Source organism: Pantherophis guttatus, chromosome 2 (assembly GCF_059756535.1).
Source record: "Pantherophis guttatus breed Tessera chromosome 2, ASM5975653v1, whole genome shotgun sequence".
In the NCBI taxonomy this organism is placed as follows: Eukaryota; Metazoa; Chordata; class Lepidosauria; order Squamata; family Colubridae; genus Pantherophis; species Pantherophis guttatus.
This window is the reverse complement of record NC_142064.1, coordinates 117,365,313-117,384,915: the sequence shown is the minus strand read 5'-3', so window position 1 is coordinate 117,384,915 and position 19,603 is coordinate 117,365,313. Positions and strand designations below refer to the sequence as shown.

At 39.4% G+C, this 19,603-nt stretch overlaps 1 protein-coding gene and 1 long non-coding RNA gene across 7 annotated transcripts in view; one reads left to right on the top strand and one right to left on the bottom strand.

Annotated features, from left to right (window-relative positions):
• Positions 1 to 19,603, top strand: part of IQSEC2 (IQ motif and Sec7 domain ArfGEF 2) — a 145,819-nt gene that overhangs the window by 49,158 nt on the left and 77,058 nt on the right. For 2 of the 6 annotated variants that reach the window (XM_034434280.3, XM_034434278.3), the window contains exon 3: positions 15,994 to 16,089. The exons of 2 other annotated variants lie outside the window; for them this stretch is intronic. In XM_034434280.3, coding sequence (XP_034290171.2) covers positions 15,994 to 16,089 — 96 coding nt within the window. Of the gene's footprint in view, positions 1 to 11,569; positions 11,816 to 15,993; positions 16,090 to 19,603 lie in introns of those variants that run through there. 2 more of the 6 variants (XM_034434281.3, XM_034434284.3) reach the window with 2 other exon arrangements.
• On the bottom strand, positions 6,281 to 16,367 carry LOC132709513 (uncharacterized). The gene is made up of 2 exons (XR_009620544.2): positions 15,420 to 16,367; positions 6,281 to 6,506 (listed from the first exon to the last, which is right to left on the bottom strand). It is a non-coding gene; the product is annotated as an uncharacterized LOC132709513 (long non-coding RNA).

The following is a 19,603-nucleotide window of genomic DNA, read 5'->3' as shown; positions in this document are numbered from 1 at the left end:
TGGAATTGTCCCACACATGAGGCCAGCCAGCCATATCTTCTTCCAATTTCTGCTGTTCCTTCCTCCCAGATCTCTATGTCCTTCCCACAAAACATTTAATCAGAGAGTTCCCCATGAGTCTGCTTAGTCCTCCTCTAATACTTTCAATGTTTCCTCAATCCATCTTTCATTTTCAAAACCTAGAGGAAGTTTTATATAAATCTTGGGATTTTCAAGCCTACAAATGCCTTCCTGTTGTGCATTTTGATTACAAAGTATGCCTATCAAGCCTAAGGCAAATTGATACTCAGTAAATACATATTACATAGCTTGTTCTTCTATTTTTCTTTTGCATTCTTTACTCACCTGTTGTTTATTTTGGCAACCTCTTTGATTTGGGCAAAGAAGGATTTCAGTAATCTGATGCTGGTTTTTCAGGTTCCAGAAAATAACCAAGTTTTTCTGTTTTTTTTTTTTTTTAATTTGATTTATATGCCGCCCTTCTCCGGAGACTCAGGGCGGCTTACAATGCGTTAAGCAATAGCCTTCATTCTTTTGTATATTTTATACAAAGTCAGCTTATTGCCCCCACAAATTGGGTCCTCATTTCACCTACCTTAGAAAGGATGGAAGGCTGAGTCAACCTTGAGCCTTGGAGAGATTCGAACCAGCAGAAATTGCAGGCAGCTGTGTTAATGACAGGGTGCACTAAACCACTGTACTATCAAGGCTCTTTGAGTTTAAATCAACTCAAAGCCAACTTTTCCTGTTGAAGTCATTAATTTTCCTTTGATGCATATGATCAGTTTATACGGCAGACCTGGGCATTTTTTGGCCCCTGGGTCACATCTGGTCCTTTGGCTCCCCCTCTCTGGCCTGTGTGAGGTCAATTGGAAATTAGAAATCAAATGCAAATACAGGTAGTCCTCGACTTACGACCATAATTGAGCTCAAAATTTATGTTGCTAAATGAGAAATTTATTAAGTGAGTTTTGCTCCATTTTACAACATTTCTTGGCATATTTGTTACGTGAATCACTGCAGTTCTTACGTTGCTAACATGGTTAAGTCCTGCTTCCCCATTGATTTTGCTTGTCAGATGGTTGCAAAAGGTGATCACAGTTGCAAAAGGTGATTGATTCCCTGGGAAATAGTCATAAATATGAACTAGTTATCAAGCATCCAAATGCAAATCACATGATCTGTGGGGATGCTGCAGTGGTCATAAGTGTGAAAAAATGGTCATAAGTCCCTTTTTCCAGCACCGTTGTAACTTTGAATACTCACTAAATGAACTGTTGTAAGTTGAGGACTATCTGTAACCATACACCATGCATACAATGCAACTGCATTGCTTTTATTTTGAAGGTGACAGTTTATTTTTGTTTTACTTTACATATGTATGTGCGTATGTGCCTACACATCTTCTCAGTATTGGTTCAGCACTTCACAACAGTCCACATTTTTCATGGGACCCCTTGGAAAAATTAATTGCCCACCCCTGTTATAGGGAGAGAAGGCAATATTGTATATGCTATTTGGTATTTATCAGCTAATCGATGTCCTCAAAAACATTATCTCCCCCCTCTAATCAGGACAATATATCAGGACAGCATATCACTATCCTGGCAGTGCTGAGTACATCTGTTTTTTAACCCCTCTCTGTCTGAATTATGTAATTTGGGGTAAAGATTTGTCTTTTTCTTCCATGCATAGCATAAGTTGATTTGAAGTGCTGTAGAAATAAGTTGTAACAGTGGTAATTGCAGATAAGGCTTTTAAAAGATTAACTTTTTTAATTATATAACTTCCATTGAAGCTACAAAGGAAATACAGAAAGAAAAATATTAAACTTATACATTCCATCAGCAGAAAACAATATATATATATATATATATATATATATATATATATATATATATATATATATATATACTAAGTAATATACATTTTTGTTTAGGGGGAAAAGAAACAATAAAGATTTATCAACCTACTTGACAATACAAAAATAATTATTATATCCTTAGATAAATCACTACACTCAGGTTTTAAATGAAAAATTGAGCCTTGATCATATAGAAGCGTATAATACATCCTTTCTTTTCTATGGACAGTCTCAACAGTTCAACTGCTGAGAAGTGATAAATGTCATTAAATCAAACCTCATTGTCTGGTACAGTATGTATTTTTTCTTCCAGGAACACACAATCCCCTTATATTCTACAGTCCAGGCACTATGAATCCAGAGCTCTTCACAAATGAACACATTCCAGATTTGGGGGATATATCGTAATTTAACAGCATGTTAATATCTACCATATAAACCTTTGCTTCCTCCCAAGAATCTTAATCAGCACAGTGATTATATCTAATCAAAAAGCAATCACTAGTGGCACAACCAAACTATATGCATACATAATGCATACATACCTTCAAATCTCCAACAGAGGAAGGATGTTAGCCAACCTTTTAAAAACATCTAGTGCAGAGGTGGGTTTCAGCAGGTTCTGACCAGTTCTGGAGAACCGGTAGCGGAAATTTTGAGTAGTTCAGAGAACCGGTAGTAAAAATTCTGACTGGCCCCACCCCCTTCTATTCTCTGCCTCCCAAGTCCCAGCTGATCAGAAAGAAATGGGGATTTTGCAGTAACCTTCCCTTGGAGTGGGGAGGGAATGGAGATTTTACAGTATCCTTCCCCTGCCATACCCACCAAGCCACCCCCACCAAGCCATGCCATGCCTACCAAGCCACAGCCACAGAACCGGTAGTAAAATTTTTTGAAACCCACCACTGATCTAGTGGGATTGTTTGCTTTGTTATTGTTGTTGCTGTTATTGAATTAGCCTAATTTTTAATCATAAGAAAAATACTTAACTTTTCTTAAAACCTAAGAATAAACATTTTGTAATATAGAATATTCCAAAGCTCTGTCTCAAATTTCTTCTGCCAAATTTGTTTTGTAAAAAAATATTATTTGCTGGTAATAATAGTTTAGCCGCTATAAAACCTGTTTCAATTCACTCAAAATTACTGGAGTTTCAGAAGCTGTTAAAGCATTTAGCCCAAGCAGGGAACATAACTGAAACTCTTAATTGTATACTGCCCTTCAGGTGTTTGGGAATAAGTTATATTTCTTTTAAAACCTTTGAAAGTATATTAATGACCAAGTAATTAAGAGTAACTATTCCATTTCCCCCCAATATGTTTTTAAGTGTTAAAAATTAGTGGGTTCAGCACTCTTTACATCCTGGCAAATAATTGGTTCCAGTTATAGTAATAATACAACGATATTTTAAGCACATAAGAAGATTAGATGTATTTGGGCATTATTGGGTGAGAAATTAAAATTTGTCCTTAGTTCTCATGGGAAATTTGTAATAATTCTTGTTTTAAAATGGCAGGAAGGGTGCCAAGTAACAACGTTTTATCTTGGCCCACAACTATATTTCCAATATACTTGCATCTAGTATGACACTTGCATCTAGTATAACACTACTGCAATGCTCTCTACATGGGGCTCTCCTTGAGGAGCACCCGGAGGCTCCAGCTGGTCCAGAATGCAGCCGCACGGGTTATTATGGGGGCGACATGGCACTCCCATGTAACACTTCTCCTGTGCGAGCTGCACTGGCTCCCGGTGGTCTTCCGGGTGCGCTTCAAGGTATTGGTTCTCATCTTTAAAGTGCTCCATGGCTTAGGGCCCGGGTATTTACAAGACCACCTTCTGCCACCGATAACCTCCCACCGGCCAATCCGCTCCCACAGAGAGGGTCTCCTCAGGGTGCCGTCGGTCAAGCAATGTCAACTGACGACCCCCAGGGAGAGAGCCTTCTCTGTGGGGGCACAGAGCCCTCTGGAACGAGCTACCCCCAGGAATACGACTGATCCCGGACCTCCATACTTTCCGTCGAGCTTTGAAGACCTTCCTATTTCAGCAAGCCAGGCTGGCTTAAAATTTTAATGGGTTATTTTATGGGCAAAGGGTTTTAAATTTTGGGAAGCCAATTTGATTTAATTCTGTTTTAATTTATTTTAATTTTTATATTGTATGTATTTTAATCTTGGCTGTTCACCGCCCTGAGTCCTTCAGGAGAAGGGCGGTATACAAATTCAATAAACCTAACCTAACCTAACTTACTGTAGCAGATATATCTGATATTATATTTTAAAACAGGAATACTGAAAACGCTGTTATAATATCCCAAAGGTGCTTTTTCAGGAGGCAACTGGACTTCCTAATTTTTTTTCTTTGAAGACATTTCGCTTCTCATCCAAGAAGCTTCTTCAGCTGTGACAGGATAGTGGAGAATGTCTAAAAGGATGCAAATGACTAGCTGTCTGTGAGGAATATAAATCCTTTCATTCCCCACTATCCTGTCAGAGCTGAAGAAGCTTCTTGGATGAGAAGCAAAATGTCTTCAAAAGAAAAAACAAGAAAGTCCAGTTGCCTTCTGAAAAAGCATCTTTGGGACAACCATGACCTGGATGACTGAGAATCTCTACAGACACTGTTATAATGGGAAAGCAAAAGCTTTGAAAGATAAATATTTAGTGTTTGGCCTGTCCATAGATATTTAACTATTAACCAATAAATGAAATCATTGCAACATTAAGGGAAGACATGGTCTTCCCAGAGATCTGAAATCATGTAAGAACTTCAACTTCAGTGTTTCTTAATAGAGGCTACTTTTCTTTCCTGTTTAAGCCATTCCATCTTTGTCTTCTTAAAGGAATGTCTAGGCTCATTTCCAAAATAGTAGAGGGCAAATCTAATGGCCTGTGGTGCTCATTGAGCCCAACCATATGGCTCTCCTGGTTTTAACACATCATCACCTGTAACTCTGTTGTAAAAGCTCACTAGGGACTAGAGACCGTGCCAGTTAATTCTCTCCTGCAGCGATTTTCATGGAATTTTCTGTTTGCTATCCTGAAGAAAACTCCTATGCTTTTAATAGTTGCATTGCAAGAAAATATGATTTCAGTCATTAAAGTGCTACAATAAAATGAGATGAAGCAACTACTGAAGCTGTCTAAAATACCCTTGCTAAAAGGAGCAACAGCATCAAACTAATAGCAGATGTAAGTAGCTCTACTTGTAACCCTGAGTATACTCTGAGGCAGGGACATCATTAAAAAAAATTACAAAATTAAATCCAGTATTTAACATTTCACACTTTTTTAAAAAAAATTACATAGATTTGCACCACCATATCTTGAAATGCAAATGTAAGATAGCATGTCTGTTTCCTTAGAACAAAGCTACTTTCTTCGTTCCTGCTTTAGAGTACCATTAAACACAAGGCTTCTCAATTTAACCTACTTCAAAGGATTGTTGTGAGGCTAAAATTAGGAAGGGGAGAGACAAATGTAATTATAGTGAGTCTTACAGTAATTACAGCAAACCTGTGTTAACATTCTTATGTTAATAATGCATCCCTGAAAGATTTGCGTGAGCAAATAAAAATGCAGCGTATCTGGGAAATGCAATGTAATAATCCTGGGGTCCTAATCTATGGTGTTATTGTGTATGTGTAAGAGAGAAGAAAGAAAAAATGACAGTGGAAATTAAGGAATATGGGTTTCTGCAAACACAGACAAATATTGTGCTCTAAGGCAGAAATCGGGGATCATAATGTGTACATATATTAACTCCAAGACTATTCTGGCTTAGTATATTAAATTAGACCCGTTGTGCCATGTTTTTGGCTTAGAACAGTGATGGCATGCCCAAAATCTAGAAAATGCTTAACAGAAATCTGTTGGTGTGTCACACACCACCTGCCAAACAAAAGAGAATCAATTCTTTACATATTCATTTATTTTTTTAAAAACAGTCCAATTGTGTGTGATTTCCAAGTTCTGCTGTATGCCACTTACCTTGAGGCGATATTCTCTTTCTGTTGACAATGCCTGCAGTCTACCTGAGGTAGGTCCAGCTCACCCAAAGCCTTCGTTCTTGAAGCAGCTTAGGAGAATGCTCTTCTGTAGCCTCTAGACTCCAAAAACTGTGTGAAAGCACAGTATTCTCACACAATTTTCAGAGGCTCCAGAGGCTGTGAGAGAGCATCCCTTTTGTGTGATTTCTGGAGTGTCTGGAAGCTGCATGAGAGAACATCCCATTGTCGCATGACCTCTACAGCCTATTTTGAAAATAGTTGCTGGGTGTTGGTGAATGCTGATATGTCACCCAAAACATTGTGGTGTGTCATCTTTGACATGTGTGTCATGCATTCACCATCACTGGCTTAGAATATTACGCAAATCTTGCGTTAGGCGCAAAAGATCAAGACCATACATTAAGTTGCAGTTCAAGGATTTATTCCTATACATAAGACTCTAATCAACTAAATTTAGTTCAATACTAAATTGGTGCCAGATAGGGTCAATGGAATTCAAGACGGTTGGATTTGGATCTCCTTGGCAACGTAATGATTCTAAGCTGATGACATGTTTAACTCCACTCCCTGCTCTGCCTCCTCTTCTCCAATGCCTTGTTAGTTATGGTTTCTTTAAAAAAGATAAAAGGCCTGTAGTGTAAATATAGAATCAGAATCAGGCAACTGAAATGTATTGATTTAAATGAACTTGAGTTTGATCAGGTTTTGCTGAATATAAGACTTATTTCTGAGTAGAGATTCCTAAGATACTGCAGAAAAATTAGTTTTCATAGTTATTAGATTTTTATCCCACCCTTTTTAGTATCTATTATTCAGGACAACGAACATACCTAATAATCTTGCCTCCTATCTTCTCTGCAACAACAACCCTATGAGTAGGTTGGGCTGAGAGAGAGACTTTAACACACTACTGTATCTGTGGCTTAGCATTATGTGTAAACTCAGCCATTGTAGCTTATTCAATAAGCCATTATTAAGTTAACCTTGATTTAATGCAAAATCTATCTATATCTCCACTAGTTCTGCTGGTGTTCACAAATAAACAAACACAGGGTAAACTTATCTATCTCGTCTTGTCACAGATACTTGCTGTAATTTAGCTGTTTTAATGCTGAAATGCCAATATGTGCCAAAATGCATCCTAAACAAAATATAAGTATGATTTAAACCTTCTAGATTGGAGAAAAGATGATTTGGAGGATGGGAGAAATTTAGGAGGCAAATATGTTCTCCTGTATGACAATATATTCTATAAGTCAACACTATCCCTAGTTTAATTTTTGTCCTGGCAATTTACTTATCACGCAACATTAATTAGGTAACTTCCTACTTTTTCAACTCTTCCCTCTGCAGTTATTTAACAAATATGGTCTGCTTGTAAAGAATATCTTGTAACTGTAACTAAGACAAACTGTAACTATGACAAATCATAGGAAGTATATCCTGAAGAAGCTTCCAGGAGAACGATATTACGTAGTTCGTTGTAGCCATTTGGTTATATCAAAACATTTTAAGAGCTAACAGACATATGGGTAGCATGATTTACTATATACAAATGTGAACTTGTTTTAGATGCATATTTATTGTAATTACTTTGTAGATAATCCATTTTGCATGTGGAGAAGAGGGAAAAATGAATGCACACATTGTTATTATTATTCAGTTTGAATTCTGCCTAACTTCAGCCAACTTTGGGCAGCTAATTATATTCCTACAAAGCTGCAGAAATGCATCAAAGCTACACTAGCACTTTCTGCCTGAATATTAGATCTGATTTTATTTTCCTCCTTCCTTGTAAAGTGTTTTTTTGTCAGGGCAACCTGGTCTATCCAATTATGGGACGGAGCATACTGCTTCAATTTTCGCCTTTCAGCCCCAATCCAGGAGCCTTCACAGGCAGTCACTTTCGTGTCAAACTATTTTTGTACTGAATTTGTGTTTTACTGACAAAGAAATGTCTTCGGATAGCGCTGGCTCTTCGACTTTGCCCCCTAGAGTTGGGAACGACTAGCACATATGTGGGAGGGGAACCTTTACCATTTTAGTATAGATCTATAGCTCTCATCAGCTAGCCATACTCCTTGTAGTTATTTTACAAAATTAGATTTATTTCTCATGCCTTTTTCTAAGCAGTAATGTTGCTCTGTCACCAGAGGGCAGCAGTACCTGGGAAATATGAAAAGTAAATTTCTAGAAATGCCAACTTGTGACTCTTCATTGGTCACAAGTGAGAAGGATGGACTTATACAGGAGGCAGCGCTAACTGAGTGCTTCTTCTTGGCTGTGTTTATACTGTAATTAAGGTGTAATGTATTAACTGCAGTTATTCAAATTCTGCGGTAGAATTCTTGTCCTTAACTTTCATTTCAGATATCATCCAAATAGGATAAGAAGAGGGTTAATGTAAGATCATTTATTTTTTTCATTCATTTGTTCAATTTATAAACCTGCCCGTCTCAAATTCATGACTGGGGGCAGTTAACAACTTAAAAAGAAACCCCTTAAAACATAAAACTATAAAAACAACACACACATATAAAAGTTGAAATACAAATATACAAGAAATCAGCATAACTATTACACAAGCTTTGCTACCCATCTCCGAGCTAAATGGATATGAAAGACACATTTACTGAACTCCTGGAAGAAAACAGTGCAGGAAAAAAGACCCAGAAATCTGCAATAAATGACTTAGAGGATTCGATAGAGTAAATCTGAATACCGAGGATTATTCATATTAAAAATTGCATCTGACGTAAAGCGAAAAATGTTCATATTTTATTATACTGTTATTACAACAAATTGATTTTTAAACTTTTTCTAAGCCTTTTCTAGGCAGATCAACCTTTATCTTCTAGACAATTATACAAGATGCTGAAACTGCTGAAGATGGATTCTTGTAACCAATGTGTTCCCTCCATCCTATCCAGAGGGACTCTGGCCACAATTTAAAATCTACCATGAATTTTTAAAAAAATTACAACATTGATAAACCAAAGAATGTCAGCAGATCCTCCTGCACATAGGAGGCTCCAAATGCAGACCAACATGACTACTTCCAAGCAAACCAGGCTTGATCTCAGTTTGTTGGAATATCTGGAACCAAGCTGGTCTGGATACTTCATATGAATAGCTTTTGTGGCTGTTTTGTAGCAAGGAGGTTGCATTTGTCTTTGACTTCCCTTGGGGAAAAAGCTTTATTTTGTACTGTAGCTAGGAAACCAGGATTATCAGCTGTAATAAAGGGAGGTTAGCTTAGTTCTTTTTTATTATTGCTTGAGACAGGAAGAATTGTGGAAAAAACAGTAAGAACTTCAGTTTTACTATGTCTGAATGGAAGATGTGCCCATTCGGTGCCACAGAACAGCAATGGAGATGAATACCTTCAAGTGTGAGTAATGTCACTGTCCTAAAAAGAACTGAACCCCAAACATCTTGTGTTCAAAAGATGGACCGTGCCTTTCAAGTTTGCTGTTAATATTTGGCTGAAGGTTCTCATTGTTTACATTAAGGGTAGAAAAGAAATTCAGGGAAATGGACGTTCAAAGCATTTCAGTGTTGGGGTACACTGTACAATGAAAGCTGCCCTCTGGAAAACACTCCTCAAAAGAAAGACTTTTTTCAAAGGACACAAACCTAGAACTAACTCAAACAAATTTAATTTGCAGATTTGTTTTATGACACCTATGCCGTAAAAGACCTTGATGGCACTGCCTTCTTAAAATTCTACCATCATGTTCTTGTTTTATCTGTTGTTTGGGATAGATTTTACAATAGTTTTCCTCCACCTGATGTTTCCAAATAGTATTGGACTACCAGAAGTACCCTGAAATTTCAGACATGCTGGGGCATGGTAGAAATTGTAGTCCTGATCCATTTACTGGACTTCCAACTGGAAAAGGATAGAGATCAAAGGCTCCCATCCATCCATCCATCCAAATCTTAATGAGCAAGTTGCATTGAATGATAACAATCAGTGTTCAACAAATTCAGAGGGTCCCCCCCCCCCCAGTTCTCCCTCTTTATTTCACAAATATGTTAGAGATTGTGGAGAAAGGAACATTCTGTGAGCATTCTGGGAAAATGCAACCAGCAGTAATAACTAGATTCTGATCTATGATAGTTGATCAGTTCATATTGGAATTCAAAAATATGAAATTCCAAGAGCATCTTCGTTTCCTTTTTCCCTCCGTCCTCAAATAGCCTCTAGTGAAGAAAAACTCTGTGTGTTCATTTTATGCTTGGATTCATGGTGTGTATGATCTGTTACAGACTGTCAAAGGAATTTGAAAAATGATTCTCAAAGTATTTCCTTTTTCTTGCAAACCAAAAAGCACCTTTGCAAGTAGATACTGTATGAGAAAATTGCAGTATTTGCAAGTATGTGTTATTATCCATTAAACTAAAATTTGAGCTAGTACACACAGGAAACTACCTTATAACCAGCCTGTTTTCTCTGGAGCTCAATAACAACCAGCCCTTCCCAACCTACTGATCTTCAAACAATCCTGTTATTTGTAGCCCTCCACAGATGGCATTGGATTGGGGATAGCTGTGCTGCATTGACTAGCAGGCAGAATCTGTCCTACAGTTGGTATATCTGGGCTGCCAAAATCTGGAAAAGCAATCAGTGGCAGCAGAGAGTTAGAAATTTCTTTGCTAAATTGAATGGTAGTTGTTGGGGTTTGTTTGGTTGTTTTTTTTTTTGTATGTAAAGACCCACTAAATTATAGAATACAGTGACCAGAAAACCTTGAATTTTTAGGAATTCTTGAACAATTGTTAAGTCTCCTTAAGGAGAGGGAAAAGAATTACCAACTTTTTAACCTCTCTTGGATCTGGTACCTTTAAGAACTGCTAGGTTTGACTTTGACTCATTTTATTCACTGCCACTCAAGTTCAGAACCTGAAGATTGTGAGTTCTAGTCACGCCTTAGCCAGTCTTTGAACCAGTCACTCTCTTTTAGCCCAGTTTACCTCACAGGGTTGTTGTTGTGAGGATTACAGGAGGAGGAAAAAGTATTAGGTATGTTGGTTGCCTTGAGTTATTTATTGAAATAATAAAAAGGTTCAATTGCATTTGTAGATCTTACACTGTCTCAGAAATGGCAGAATTTTCATTTGGGGATAAATTAATTATTGAAGTAGAAATAGTAATGGTAAGCATATCTATATACATGTGGTCATTTAAATGTCTTTCTTTTCATATGCTAAATATCTGTAAGAAGAATATCTGTAGGCTGGGGAAAGTACTAAAATTTTGGATTATTTAATTTATGAAGGATGCATTATATTTCATTAAACTTCACTCTAATTTGTGGGGGAGAATGATGGAACTAGTTTCCGTGCCCATATTTCTCTTTCTGTTGGTTTTATTTTCTTTCTTTTCCTCCTTTTTATTTAATTGATATTTATTTTCCACTGGCTTTTGCATGTTATCAATTTTTCTGTGCCTTCTATTCACATTGCTGTGCACACATATTTTGAAAAACCACTTTCTCAAATCATTTAATGTTATTTAAAAGTTATTTAAAGAGAAGTAGCAAGACGTTAGTCTCCCTTCTCAAGCAAGGAAGAATCCTTACTCTCATCAGGTTCATAGCTTGTCTCAAAATGCTTAGGAACAAAAAAGCCAGCATTTAACATGTTAATTCAGAGGTACTCCCTGCCTGGTCCTTTTGTCCCAGCCCTCTACTTCTGTCTAGAGTGATCAGCTGATGGGGAGGGAGAGAAGAGAAGAGGGTTACACCCTGAGTGTTTCTGTGCCTTGCATCCTCCAAAGAGGGATGACCTGAGCCATTTTTCTAGGCTCCTTGGATCCCCCTTACTCTGAAGAAGTGGGTGGGTCAAGGGTGAAAAGGAAGACATTTACAGGAAGAAGATACGTACAAAGAAGTGCAGAAGGAGACCAGAAGGAGAAAAGTTATGGAGTCTGACCTGTGAGTGAATCTTTACTGTTTCCCCTGGTAGGGATGGTCATAGTGGGATATAAGCAACTTGAAGGCAGCTGCCGATTGATCAGAGGCAATGTTATAGAGTACAGCGTTGCCAGTCAGGAAGAGCCACTATCAAAAGGTGGGGAGGAGCCACTGGCAAAGCAGTGGCCAATTGCTGATGGGTGTTTGCTAGCGCCTGCTGAAGGCTGGGTTCCTGTCCTATGTTAGAGAGGGACTTTGGTCAGATCCAGCTGGGGAGGTGTATTTTCCCTTAAATGAGTGGATTTACTCAGCCAACATGGAGTAGTTAATGTTGAACTAGTCAGAAACTTGCTCTCTTGTTTTATAATCTTTTGAGGAATGCGTAAAGGAATTGCAGAGATTCAAAGGCAGAGGTGCAAGTTGTTAGCTGTCATCTAGGCATGGTGGGAGGAAAGGTGAAACATTGCTGCAGGAAGTCGCCAATCAGTGTCTTCTTCGCTGTGCCTGCAAGGAATATTTCCTTTGTGGGGAAAAGCTGGGAGGGGAGGAAATGGAGGAATGGAGATTGGAAGAAATGTCAGATTTTCTGAATAACCCAAGCTTGTTAGAGCAAAATATGTCAAATGGATATGGGGAAAGGACTGGCACTCTACACGGAATATTCCTAAATATTGGGAACGAAGGCTTTTTCAATGATTCTGTTATTATTCTTGGGTTTCAGGTCACAGCTTTCAAGAGACACTATGGCTCTAATGGTGTGATTGAAATATATTTTGCTCTTACTTTTTATCTTTTTAAGAGCCATATTTTCATGCTGAGCTTCCCAGTATTCATTTCCCCATTCTTGCCCTCTCATGCTGCACTTTATGAATTGCATCAGCATATCATTTTTCTTAGTAAATTCAGTGATGTGTGCACACTGTTGTAATAAGGAAGCCAAACATGTTTACAGCTCTGTACTCTGAAGAGCCTGCAGTAGAAAGGAAGAGCGGTTTGAGGTCAGAAGGAAAAAGAAATGGGGAGGGAGTCATTTCAGAATATTTTGAGTAACAATGGAGTAACAAAAAGTGGGTTGAATTGGGGGAAAAGAAAGAAAAAGAGAGAATCGGCTGGAAGCTAGGGTGCTCCTATATTTTGGTCACATGCAAAGGGCTATGATATAAAAATCCATGTTTTGGAGACCTTGCTTCAACTAGTAGCATCTGCTCAGCTGCCTTTGGGAATAAGAATTAGGTACTACGATAATGATCAAGCACTGATCATAGCAGCACAAGAACAGGTGCTAAGTGCCAGATCCATAGAAACACATCTCTACCACAGTATATAGGGCCCAAAGTGCAGACTACGCAGAGAGGCCTCTGAGACAGTTCAGCACATAAGGACAGGGTGTAAGATGCAGGCAGGAACGGCATCCTCTGAACGACACAGTCAAGTAGCTGGCTTTGAATACAGGGACATCTGCACAGTGTATGGGCTAGATCTTTCCAAACCAGATAGGAGATTCCATAGACGGTCATGGAGAATAAATACCCTGTGGGACTTCCAGATCCAGACGGACTTGCAGATCAACCAGACATCATGGTAATAGATAAGTGGTGATAGATGCAGCAGTGCCAAGTGTCAATAACATCAGGCAGAAGGAGTATGAAAAGTTGGAGAAGTACCAGGGCCTGAAGGAAGAACTAGAGAGGAAGTAAAGGCCAAAATAATCCCAGTCATAGGAATGGAACTCTTCAGCTGGGAGAATGACCTCCAATAGATCCCAGGAACAATGTCAGTGCTTTCTTTCCAGAAGAGTGCAGTGCTAGGAACAGCTAAGAATGCACAGAACCCTTAAACTCCCAGGTCTGGGACTGAGGAAGACAAATGCCACCCACAGGGGTGAGAAGGGATTTTTACACACACACACACACACACACACACACACACACACCTGGTTAATAAGAAATAATGGGACTTGCAGCCTGATGGCAGTTGGGGCAGCATAGATATCCCAGCCTTGAACCCATCTGGAAAAGCAGTACTTTTCACCTGTATGTCCTTTAATTTAAAGCGAGGGATCTGGTGCACACATCCCACCTGCTAGTTTTGCCTCCTGTTATGGAATGTACGCAAAACTGTTAAGGTTTACTTGGTGGTGGCATTCTGCACATGGCCATAGCATTTTTCCCCTCTTTTTGCATTGACCCAATACTTATGATAGGGGAAGGTGGGGGCCTATATGCTCAATAGTGCTGAGGGTGGGGTCGAGTGTTCCAAAGGAGATTTCCCCACAGCAATGAAAACAAGTCAGTCCTTATATGGAAGGAAATAAAGCTGCGCTGGGCATGGAATCTCTCCTGTCACTGCTTTTGCCATTTGCAGCCCTTTTCATTCTGTGTTCCATAATTGAATGAGAGCCATAGCAAATGAGTGCCATTCCCATCTGGAATTTACCTCCTCCCCGTCTCACCCACTTTAAGATTGATTTGTTTGCTTGTTTATTTGGCAAGCAGGGACTGCAAGCAGAGTGAGATTGAAAAACCAGTACTTGATCTTAATAAATAGGTGGATACACACACCCTCTTAAGTTTTATGGTTAAAAATAGGTTCTGGACCTAAGCCCTGATGAAATCCCTGTGCTAAGTACAGCAGAAGAAGCTTTCTGTGTCTTTGGCGGCTGGAATGCAAAGCCTTTGATGGGGCTTACCTTAATCTCTTTTTTGCCCCTCTGCTCCCCCTCCCCAAACTGACTTATTTGTGAGTGGGTTGAGGATTTGCAAATGTATTGGCCTCAAGTCATCGTTTTCTCCTTTAACCATGCTGGATATCTCATTGTACGTGGCTGAGAAAGTCCTAGGATTTTTGTGGTGTGGTCTTCCTCACTCTCTCTCTTTCTGGGGGCTGGGTGGGGCTAGGCTGCAATCCTCCCCAGTGTATTTTTCTTGACTTGCAGGGGTGTGGTATTGTTTGGGATTAGTCCAAAAGTTGCTAGTTTCTCTCTTCTTTGGCTTTCTTTTCAGCAGGCCCTTTCTTTTAACCTTGTATAGCCATGAGAGTAAACCCTGAGTCTTTAGCTACAGGTATATACTTTCCTTTTCCCCTTCCATTGGATGCCTCAGTCCTTGTTCCCGTTTTGAACCTTCAAAATAAGAAGCACCCTGTTCCTTTCTGGGAAGAAGGGAGGGTATTATGGGTGAAATAGTCATTGGCTGAGTTGGAAAGGCAGAATCAAAAGGAGGGACCAGAAGATTCCCCCTGTGGCAGACTATGCTGGTTTTTTTCCTAACTACTTGGTCAATTGGTCAATTTGTGTAGGAGGCTGACAGAGGACCAAGGGTCCCCTCTCAGGGGTGAAATCCAGAAGGTTCTGGAGAACCGGTAGCGGAAATTTGCAGTTTGGAGAACCGGTAAATACCACCTCTGGCTGGCCCTAGAGTGGGGTGGGAATGGAGATTTTGCAATATCCTTCCCTTGGAGAGGGGTGGGAATGGAGATTTTGCAGTATCCTTCCCCTGCCACGCCCACCAAGCCACACCCATAGAACCGATAGTAAAAAAAATTGGATTTCACGACTGGTGTCCGTCCGTCCGTCCCCCCCCCCCCAAATATTCTGGTGTGTGTTTTTTAAACAACAACTTCTTACCTGATTTCTTGACTCTTCCTGTGGAATGAGTAACTCAGTTCTTGAAAGTGGTCCATGTTTTAGGTTGTCTCCCAGTCTATGTCTCACTCTTCTGCCTCTTCATGTCCTTGGCCCCTAATGCTTTCTTGCTCACTCGGATTAGGCCGCCCTAATGATTCTGTGCTGGTCTGGGCTGCCCTAGTAACTCCTTTTTGTTCCTAGCTCCTGTGGCTTTTTTGGCCTCACATCCTCGTCCCTGGGAACTGCCGCTGTCTGTTTTCTCTCTTTTTCTCTTCCTTTCTTCCTCTCTTCCTTCCTTCCCTGGCCCAGTGTGTGGCTGAGTCTCTTTGTTTGGCTTGGGGGCGTTGCTATGTTTTTTTCTGTTTGTTCAGTGCTGTCCTTCTTTTTCTTGACTTTGTGTTTTTTCTTCTCTTTTCCTTCCCCCTCTTTCTTCCTCTCCATTTTGGCACGCACCTTTCCTCTATCTTCATATATATCAACTCCTCCCTTTATTTCCCCTCCTTCCATCCAACCCTCTTATCTTTCTCTCTTTTCCTGTCTCTCTCTGTTGCTCCGTCTCTGCTGCCTTCTGTAGGTCGTCCACGTGTCCCACTCTGCACCAGTACTGCTGCTCTGCTCAGTCGCTTCTCCACTCGCAACTAGCTTCCCCTGCCAGGCACACAGGCTGCAGGTAAGCCACTGAGAATCCCCAACCACCCACCCACGTCCTCACTTAAAGCCATTGTCATATCTTGACATGCCACCTGATCCACAAATCCAGCATCCCTTAGAAGGTTTTTGAGGCAGTGCTGGGGTGGAGTGGAAAATGCCTTTTTTTAGAGGAGATGTGTTGATCTACCATTTCCATCATTCACAGCCTGCAGCCCAAGGAGGGAAGGAGACTTACAGCGCTAAAAAGCTTGGTCTTTCTGGGATCTTCCTCACTCCTGGCAAGCAATTCTGATCCCCAAGTCAGGATTCCAGAATTCCATGGCCACCAGGATTCTGGAGTTCCATGACAGCTTTGGATAGGGACTTCAGCCAATCCACATTTAGGGGGTCCTGGATAGGATATTTTCAGAAAGTTGCCTTCTTTCCCATTTTTTAACTATTGCTGTCTATTTTTTATTTATTTTTTTGCTCCTGTTTTCTTGGCCCAATTCATGAACCTTCCAAAGGGGAAGGGCAAAATAAGGAGAAGCTGCTACTTATTCTTTCAAGGCAAGCAGTAACAATTGCTGGAGCTATAGAGGCAGGGCTCTGCTATGGGCATTCCCTTGGCAGATGCCAATTCCTGATGGCAGCTTGATGAACAGAGGAGGCTTTTTGCCATCATAAGGGAATTCTGGATTTCATTTTCTCCATGATCACAACATTTTTATACCTAACCCCTGTCACAGCTCACTCTTCCCTGATTCCTGCTGCCCCATATGTTGATTTCAATTACATTACATACACCAACAGCTACTTCATTCTCCCCACTCTCTCCCCTTCTCCCTAGGTTAGGCAAGAAAAATAATTTTAGTGTAAGTTTCTGAGACCCTGCGATTTTCTGTTCAGGTTCAGGCAGAAATTGTGGATATGGACATAGAAGGCTTGTGATGCTTGTAAGAATATACATCGTGTCTCAGATAGGAACTGTGGCAGCATGATTAAGGGACCATTACATGACAAGAATATCTGTGTATCAAGAAGTGCATTTTGACACTGAATTTCAGCATGGAGGCCTTGCTAATTTTGATTATTTTTTGTCTTTTTCTTGGCATGCAAGTGTGCTTATATGTGTGCATTTATGTGTATATTTAAAACTTATTCCTACTTTTCTATGCAGTAATAGTCTTTAGAGATATGGACCATTACTTCTTAAGTTTGTTTGTACAACTGGTATAGCTTTTCTTACGACACTAGTGCGTTTACTATGAAATGAGCTTTGGATCAGATCCCATTTCATCAAATTCTTGGAATATTTTCTAACTTTTTAGAATATTTATTAAATATTTAGAATATTATTCCTAGAATGTTCTTGGACTCTAACTTACTAAACGGTTTAATAAGCTAGACTCCAACCTGCAAAGGCTCATGCCATAATAAATAAATAAAGAAAAGTAAGTGAGTCTTTCAAGGGTTGTAAGATTTTGGTACTTCTGAATCACATCTTCATGACTATTCATTTTTTTCTGATTGCTGATATTTTTTTTTATTTCCAACATGCTTTCTGTTAGTTATATGGCTACTAAAAATAAGGAGCTTAACCAGAAATAACACATGTACTAGAAAATGAGTATCTCAAATGGCCCAGGAATGTAGCATGCATGAATGATTGTGATAGAACGCATTCTCATGATGTGTGGCCCATCAGAGTTCAGAGTTCATGCAGGTTCTAATTATAAAGAAGAACTCACCAGGTGCACAAAAGAGATTCCTTTTAGCCTTATTCCTTTTTTTGTCTGAGAAGGCAAAAATAAGGTTGCTGAACACATGGAAGATTGCAAGATGTAGCTGGAAGGCTATGTTTAGGTTAGTAGGCCTTGTCTTACACTATGTCACAGACTGCCCTACTGACTCCTTCTCTATTTACACATGGATTGATTGAGTGAGGCTTCCATACAAGTTGTCCTTGTTTAGCAACCCCAGCTGGGACTGACAACTTGGTTGTTAAACGAAGCAGTCACCAAGTCAAACTGCTCCTGTGCTTGCTTGCTTGCTTATTTACTTATGATCTTATTTCACCTTTCCTTTAAAAACTTGCAAAGGACATAAATGGAAGGATTAGTTGTAAAGTTAGTTTTTCATCAGCATTGTTACTGCTAATAGTCACTGAAAGAGGATTACCTGTACTACTCAATTCCCATAGGCTCTGAGTAGCCTACAAACCACCAAAACCTAAGTTGAAATATATTTATGCAGTTGAACCATTGTGAATAATGTTGTCCTATAGTGAAACATAACCAGGGAAGGAATAGCACATGGCACAGATGATTAGCAACAGGTTGCATAATTTCAGTGGAAGCCTTTCTAACTACTCTTACAAAATTGCTTTTTTTTTTTCTGTAAATGCCCTGCTCATAGCTCATGTGCCATATATATGACAGTGTGGCTTGGAAAAATCAATCTTTTTGCTACTTCCTCCCCCACTCCAAAAGAGCCTATTTATATGAGTATATCTGTACCCTTATGTGAAAAGAGAGAGAAAAGTACTGGAATTTCTTTGAGCAAAAGGCAATTGTACTGTTCTTTTTGTTTCCATAAACAATGCTTGACCATTTTAAAAAAAGCACTTAGCTTAACTGCATTTTCAAATGAGCTTATTTTCTATATAGGAGTACATTCCTTCCTTTCTTTTGGGTCACGGGCAGTTCTAGAGAGGAGCAGATTGCCCTTTCACAAGTGCAGTTTCCCAGAGGGGAACAAGCGGCCAGCCTACCCAATCCAGGTGGCAGCAAAGCAATACAGAAGCATCCACTTATGCTGTCATTTAGTGACTATCTGAATTTTATCAATTCAAGAAAAGTCTACCAAAACAAAAAAAGTGCAAAGAAATGAAGAAATGAGCAAATTGAGTTCTTCAGAGAGTAGCAGTGAAAAGGCCCCTTTTTATCTAAAGCCCTGGAGGAGAGTCACTGAAAATCATTGGAGGTGATACTTATAGAGAGGCCATTAAATGCATCAGAAAGGAAACAAATTATTGGGCATCTGTAGGAAAGCTATCAGGACAAGTGCTTTGGGCTTCCCTCTGAAGATGATAAATGAGGATGACAGTAATGTCATGTGTCAAAAAGACAGCCCAAATGATTCTCTAATCCTAATTAAACAAGGGTTTAAGGACCCTCATTTTTATGAATAAGTATTTCTGTGAAGCATCCTTAATGTTTTTAATTCTCTTTCCACTTTAAGTTGGGGAAGTGTTTTTAACACTTTTTCTCTAAAACCAAAACCGTATATCTGTCCTTTATCAATTAGTAACCAGGCATTCTCTTCCTAAGAACCGAAGAGTGGTGAGTAGCAAATGTCTATATGCAGGCTGTGTAATGTCTGTGTAATATATGTATGGCATCCTGAATGACTGTATGGAATCTATGTAAAATTTGAGGGAGACAGACAGATTTTCTGAATTGAGTGAAAAGGAGGGATTATTTGAAGGAGTAGCTCTTCAAGATAAAAAATCTCTACTTTTTATACTTGCCCCTAGAGAGGATAGCCACTCG